Below are 7,999 nucleotides of genomic sequence, written 5' to 3' on the forward strand. Positions count from 1 at the left end.
TGCTAATGCTTCACCTTTAAAACCCATCAATGTTAGAATAATGAAATCTCGATCACGATTTTTTTCAAAATTGCACTAGGCTCAATGCAAAAGTATCATTAATGTACTAGGTACAATTTGTGACACTACAACTACTTTTCCCAAAAGAAATAGAGAAACAATAGAAGCATAATGAATAGTTCTTTGTACAAAAATCTTCGCCTTCACAAAAGACCCAGAAGTAGTTGATGCCTACACTACATCAATGAAATAATTTTTTTAGCAAAGTGACACCACTAAGGCAATCAAGAGAACCCACCAATTTCACACTAGCTATAATCCCAATTGAGAAAGGAGGCAAGGGTACCATTGCCCTAGCAATGCCAAAAATGTTGTAGTGAAAACCAAGGGTTAAGGACATAACTGGGAATGAAACAATCTTTGTCAATGAACCCAAAACCACCTCTAGATTCATGGCAAGTATAGACCTAAAAGACAAGAAAAGCCATCACGAAGATAAGAGAGAAATTTATTAGCTACTATTTTAGTTCTAATATTTTTAATTTTATAATAATTTTTTATTAACTTTTTGAAATCATTAACCAAGTCAAAGCATAAAGAGAAACATTGAACAACACATTTTTGACCTAGGATAACCCTTTGACCAAAACATTGATGAAAATATTAATACCTTCCTAGAGCTCCACTACGACATATTCATAAGAGAGACATTGTGGGCCATTGATTATCTTTGTGATCTAAATATAAGTGATGTCTACAACCCTATATACACTAAATGTTTAATGATTTTTATAGCTAATTTCATGTATATACACTACTTTCTAGGTTATAGTAGAAAATGTGTATTTGTACATCAATATTAATAAAATAAATAAGAATTATTTCTTATAAAGATAAGTTACAATATTTATGCATGGAAACATAATATGCTTTATTCTTTGTTATTTTTATCAAAGCATATTACCCCCTCTCTACACAAACCATAATATTATAATGTTTTATGAAAGAAAATAAATCATCCATGACCTTAATCTAGAAAAATCAAGTAACATGCATTAACATAAGCATAAATAAAGTTATATTAAATAATGATATATGTATATGCATGTTTTTTAATAATTTTTAATTATTCAATGCATGAATATAATAAGGAACAATGATGAAAAAATGATTTTTCTATTGAATAAAAATTATTTTTAATCAATAAATGGCACCTCATTGTTAATAAGATTAATTAAAACTTATGATTGATCCATGTTTTTGCTATTGCAAATTACACTAGCCTAGGACAAATCTTATACTTGTGAGATTGAGGAATGAAATTTGTAGACATCTTCTCCTCATTTTCTCTAGTTTTTTGTTTCTTCTTCTTATTTTTTATATTTGAAGGTTGGTGGTATTTATGAACAACTTCATAAGGCTACTAACATGTCACAAGGGGACATCTTCTTGTATGTCAACTTGCAAAAAGGTGCGTAGGAGATCAAAAATAATATGACGCTTAAGATTATATGACATACATGGTTTTGGATGATTCTTGAAAAAACAATAATTAAATTATGAAGGACATGTTTGCAAGCTGGTTCAAGACCAACAAATATGTAAATTTGTAAGAACTCTTTGAAAAGAAACTTCAAAAAATTGTAACATTCAATCTTTATATCTTGTATTTTGACTAATTTAAATATGATAATATAAATAATTATGGTTTCAGTCTCCCCAACCAATCAAACCTTTTCAAACAAATGTATTTGATCCGGATAATTGATTTATCAATTGAATTATCTAATGTATGCATCATAAATTATTGCATTACACAAAGCCTTGAAAAAAAATATTAAAACCATTAGAAAGCCTAATGAAATATTATTAATACTTAGAACAATAGATATGTTTCACTATTGTTAATACAATAATATTATTTAACTTCAAAGAACACATAATATAAATTTTTACTTTCAAATATTTTACGAAACTGAGTAATCCCTATGTAACTCTAGTTAATTTGGAAAACACGCTCTCATGATTTAATATATAACTTATACTTCAATTGTATAAATAGACTTTATAAAAATTTATAAAAATAGTAGCGATTCTGAACTTCCCTCTATTGCAAGCCCTACATCCACAAACATGATTGACTACAGTAATATTAATTGTTTTCCAACTCAAAAACCGGCTTGAAATAGTTATTACACAGAACAAATTTGTTTATGGTGAATATTCTTTCCTAATTCTAGTGTGTTGCCGATTTCAACAAGCAAACAAAGAAATCCCAGCGAATGTCGTCGAAATAATCGGTGATCTAAAAGTTTAGCTTTACAAAACTTCAAATATATTGTTGTGCTCATTCCATATCCTCACTCGGAGTTGGATATATCCAACTTTAAATTTTTCCTTGGTCTCGCAGCTGAGTCCAAAGAAATAAGCCAAGGGCTGCACGGCCACCATGATAAAATATTGGGAATAAGCCCTAATGATAACCCTATAAATCATAGGGTTCATTCTTACAATGTAATATCGCCTGCCTTAACACAATAATCAGCTCATATTATTGTAGTGATTGAATCCATATTGAGCATATAGTCATGGCTTCAAAGGTTGTGAGGTGGCTTGCTATATGCTTCTTTGTGGCTTCCATACTGTGTGAGTGTGTTAAGGCTACGTACACCACGAACAATCAGTATAATCCTGCTACTCATAATTATGCTCTGGATGGGCTGTACTGCGCTACATATGACTCTGATCAGAGCCTTGATTGGCGCAGTCAATACTATTGGACTGCGTATTGTGACCAAGCCGGCCAGCCCATGGGATCTTCCCTCTGCGGCACCTGCATCCAAGTAAACTCTCATAGCTCTTCATAACCTGCATTCACAATTATTATTTGTGTGATATTAAGAATTTGTTAGCTCATATATAAACGTTTAACATGGGTTTAATGATTTGAATCGTTACAGGTGACAAATGAATCAACAGGTCAAAGTGTGACCGTACGAATTGTGGACCAGTGTCAAAACGGAGGATTGGATTTGGAAACTGCTGCTTTTAATGCCATTGATGGAGATGGACAAGGGCAGTTTAACGGCCATATGATTACTACTTACCAGTTCGTGGGCTGTTAGAACAAAATTACATAGTTATTATTTGTTATTTAATTATGTCTACTCCCTCTATTCGGTATTTCACCAAATGCTTGTCATTGCTTTGCATTGAATAAAAAAGCTCTCATTCTCACAAAATTTTCCTGCATTAATATAAATTTGTGTTATTCATAACAATTCTATCTAAGTGTTTTAACGAAATGGAAATGAATGCTTTAGATAGTACCTTTATTAATGATGAAATAATAGAATGTATATTTTTTTGTCAAGGACAAGAAAAAAGCACTCTATATATATATATATATATATATCTTGGAGTATCTTTGTGATCCAACCAAATGCCCCACTTTGCCTCAGACTCACTTTATTGTCAAGTTTTGGAGCAATAGAGGAGGCAAAAGCTAGGGTGAGACTAGTCCCCAAGAGCTGACAACACAAGCTCAAAAAATGATTCCAATAGGCAAACATTGTCATGCATTGATAATGTTAATAAGCCTCCTTCATTTTTAATGGAATATTGTTTGTAAGAAAATATTTTTACCTATTCAACCAACTAAACAAGGATCATTTCTATCCAAAAGTTGATACTTTAATATAACAAATCCTTTTAGTAAAACCAAGCTCAAAATAGTATCCAATATAGATGTGAATTGCTAAAGGGGAAATTCAATAGGACATTTTTGCTTCCTATGCATGCTTCAATAGTAGGGTTAGAAGGTGGACATCTTAAAAAAATTATAAAAACTTTTTAAAGGAAACATATTAAAAAGTACAAGGAATAAAAACTAGAAAATAAGAAAAAGAAAAGTATATTGACTCAAGTAGCATAGATAGGGTACGAATATCAAAGCTAAGACAAAATATAGACATTACAATAAAAAGGTTCAAACTACATCAGACGAATGAACAAAAAGGAACAAACACAAAGAGAACTACTCAATCTCTGAGCCCTACCTACCTGGCTAGATATTACCCACAAAATGGAGGTGGCGGAGAGAAAGGCTCAGTCTACAAACCTAACCCATCCAACAATTACACATAAAATGGAGATGGAAGAGAGAAGGGCTCAATTTGCACACCTCACCCATACAAAAATTGGTTAACCACAAAATTGGAGACAATAGAGAGCTAACCTCAATCTACCAAAGTTGACTTATCTAATAACCAAATTTGCAATGTTAAATATAACTATTACCAAAATTTTATCACAACTAAAATTTTGATGACCTGTTATAGGTCTTATGTTTTGCGGAAAAAAGGTAAACAAAATTTTTCCAAAAGTTTGTTATCTTTATTAGATAAATATGTATGCCATACAAGTATCTCATTCCAATGTGCAATGTTTTAATTAAGAAAGATATACATGAATAAGACATTTGCATGTAATGCATCTTTATTTATAAAGAACAAACTGTCTACAAGATCCCACACAAGTCATGGGAATAGCTGAAAAAAGATCACACTGATCATAGAAATATAAACACAAGAGGAACAGAAGAATGTATAGAGAAAGGAAAGAAAGAACCCATCATTTCCTGGATAGGTCGATGAGTTATGCACAAGGTCTTTTGGTCAACTTCGTTGATTCAAGCATCTCATTGTCCACCTCATGAGATGACCTGAAACTGAGAGGAAAATGATTTGGTTAGAGCTTCGGGTTATTCCTTTCACTCCTACATACATAAGGCTACTCCTATTGTGCATACAATGCTATATCAGATTCAGAACAAAGAAGATCAATGCAAAAAGATGCCATGAGATACCAATGAGAGCCCTAGTTTTATCTAACTTGTTTGTTTCATGCGTAGATACAGATTTTCATTTCAGAAAATATCATATATGTGGGTTAAAATGGGCTCCCGAAGGGGTTGAGCTCAGCATAGATGTCATTATTCACAGTGACACTAATCAGCTGCAACATATTGAGTACAATCATATCCACAGTCCCATATATAGTCACTCAATGACAGTATAAACTACCATTCAGTGGCAACATATACAAAAATGAACATGATTGCCTTAAAATATATATATATATATATATATAACTAGAGTCATCGTATGAATAAAAAAGGAAAAGGAAGGATTGTGTGAATCAATGAGGAGGGAGAATTTTTAGTCTTTAGCACAAGTAACTATCACAAAACAACAAAAGCTATCAGTTTCATAAAATAGAATACCAAAGAAAGTTAGCTTTGAATCCGAATACTCCAGGTGTTGTAGCCAATCATGTAAAAACCAAAAACCCCCACCTCTTTTGATCTGCACAAATACCTTCTAGCTTACTAAGTTAAGACAACATAGAAGACAACTTAAAGGAGGATTATACACATCACATACAATATGATCATTCTTGTGTGTATAAAAAATCATTCAAAACCAAATACATTGTTCAACTAATGCAAAGCAGCTGGCAATCATAAAGAGTTATGCTACAGGAGAGTCAATCAAAGAATACCATGTTTTAGATAGTCACCTGAACACACCAGTCACAGTCCATAACTCGTAGGATTACATTAATAGTGAAATAACAGTCTCAGAGAATGCAGTCACTGCCTATGGACAGTCATTTTGAATAAGTTTATAAAGAGAAAGCAGTTGTTATCCAAGAAACAGAGATATACACATTTCACAGGTATATTCAATGGCATCAATGAGAAGCCTTATATTATGTTAATAAGTGATAGAAATAGTAAAGCATTCATGCACTTTCATGAAGGCATACAATAAAGAAGATATAGGAAGTAATTAAAGTCCAAAAAGCTAAAAGTGTGAGGGTTTAATGATATTGTAGCATGAAAACAATGAATTAACCTTCACCAAGCATAGCGATGATAGCCATGATCAAAGCAGCACCAACATCGAAGGACAGGCAACTCAAGAATACATAGAGGTATCAATAATGGTATTTTTAGAATAATGCCAAGTGAGTAGTGACAAGGCAACTTAAAAAAGCATGGTATGACAATTGTCTTAACAAGTGCAGCAAATATTTGAATTATAAGCCCTTTAAAGTAAACAAACCTTTATGATCAATGTATTAATGCTCATGCCCAAGTACAGTGAATACATTTTGAACATACTCAGTGCCAAATCATGCACAAAAGCCATCTTACAGTCAATGCCACGTTAATGGCACAAGAGCGGGGGAGATCACGGCAGTACAGTCCTTATACACTCAAATACAATCATATCAGCATTGACGAATAAGAAGTTACTTCTTTATATCTTCTAGAGCCAAAAGTCACAGTGACTAAGAGAATATAGTCTTCCATAGTGCAATTATAACGATACATGAAGATTAATGGCAAGATAGAAATCATGGTTCAATCAATGAACGGTAAAGAATTCAAAATAGTATAAAGCCATAGAAAGAGTTCCTCATCCATAGTCCTTAAACAAATAAGAGTGGGTCTCACATCATTGGCAGAAGCAATCATAACATTACATACAATAATTGAGCATTATGGTGAAGATTATAATGGAAAACTATATTATGACAGTGCAACCCTCCAATCACCAGTCTTATTTCACAAGTCATTAAAGGTGATATATCAATGATATGGCAATCAAGTATAATAATGACACTACAGAAAGCTATTGTGCAACCCATGGATGAAATATATTGCACTATCTAAATATTTTGAGATGATCTCGGTAAACAGTGACAACTTGGTGAAAATAAAATGTTATAGCAAGAATCTCAATAGTTTCAAGACAATGATATGAGGAATACCAAATATTGTCCATGCAAAGAGTTTTTCATCCACAACGATATTGATAGATCTATCCTAGTGCAATCAAGAATATAAAATCATAGTGATATGCAAAGCAACCCCAAAGTCATGTTATGAACATCCAAGATGACATAGGCTTGTGTCAATAGTCTAATCAATACTGATTTAGAGAGCAGGTTGTTTTGAAAAAGAAATAGCAATTACAAGTCATAATCTACCTACAAACAGCCTCAAACAAGTACAATCCTTAGGGTATGGTAAAGACCAGCTATAGTGGAACTCAAGGAAATATAGAACTCACAAACTAAGGAAAAGTCATGAATATCATCAACGGATTTACTTGAGATCATAAAAGAGAATCATAGGGTTTTAATGCAGTCTCATAACAGTTATTAAAAATCTAAAATCAGCCTTATTCACCAAGGACAGTCCCTTTATTAGGAGTCATGATCATAGCATATAAGATGCAAAGACTTCACAATGAAGAGCATGCAACGGTCATTAAAAGTCATGAAAAGTCTTCAAATAGAAGAATACTAAATTTAACTGCTAAGACTGTTGAAAATGAAATAAAAGCACAATCATGAAAGTCATCAAGATAGTAATGTTGTAGTCATTAAAGATATCCTAATCCACAAAGGTAATTGTTATATAGATTTATAGTATAATAAAAATCACAACCTTGTTGCTTTCTATCAATGATATGTTCATAACATTAAGAAGAAGAAGTGTTTTTTTTAAAGGATATCATCTATGACTGTTATAAGCATGATTAATCTTCAACAACAGTACTCAATAATCAGCATTCAAAGGGTCTGGAACAATATCAAGAAATAATAGATGATGACAGTCATAGAGAATAAAGCATGTTTTGATCACAGTCACATCATAGTTTATTTAGTTCACAAAGACATATGCCCAAAGCCTTGGAAAAGGGCAGTCACAATAGAAATTTCAAAGGTAAATACATTCATCACTCATCTACTCGCAGATAGGATAAAGGCAGTCTCTATAGCAAATGAACCAAGGATCAATAAAAAAAATTGTCATAAGACCAGCAGGGATAATAATATCTAATGTGCCAGTACTAATTATTTGAGTGTTCACATTATCAGCCACAGTCGAATCTTCAGTTCCAGAGCGGTCTTTGATATGAGA

General features: G+C 32.4%; 1 protein-coding gene across 1 annotated transcript; it reads left to right on the forward strand.

Annotated features, from left to right (window-relative positions):
• The first annotated feature begins 2,588 nt into the window (after positions 1–2,588).
• On the forward strand, positions 2,589–3,125 carry LOC131044789 (pathogenesis-related protein PR-4-like). Its single transcript, XM_057978223.1, has 2 exons — positions 2,589–2,843; positions 2,961–3,125. The coding sequence occupies exons 1-2, from the start codon at positions 2,589–2,591 to the stop codon at positions 3,123–3,125; spliced, it is 420 nt and encodes a 139-aa protein (XP_057834206.1).
• Positions 3,126–7,999: the final 4,874 nt, after the last annotated feature.

The sequence above is a fragment of the Cryptomeria japonica genome, chromosome 8 (assembly GCF_030272615.1).
Source record: "Cryptomeria japonica chromosome 8, Sugi_1.0, whole genome shotgun sequence".
NCBI classification, from domain to species: Eukaryota; Viridiplantae; Streptophyta; class Pinopsida; order Cupressales; family Cupressaceae; genus Cryptomeria; species Cryptomeria japonica.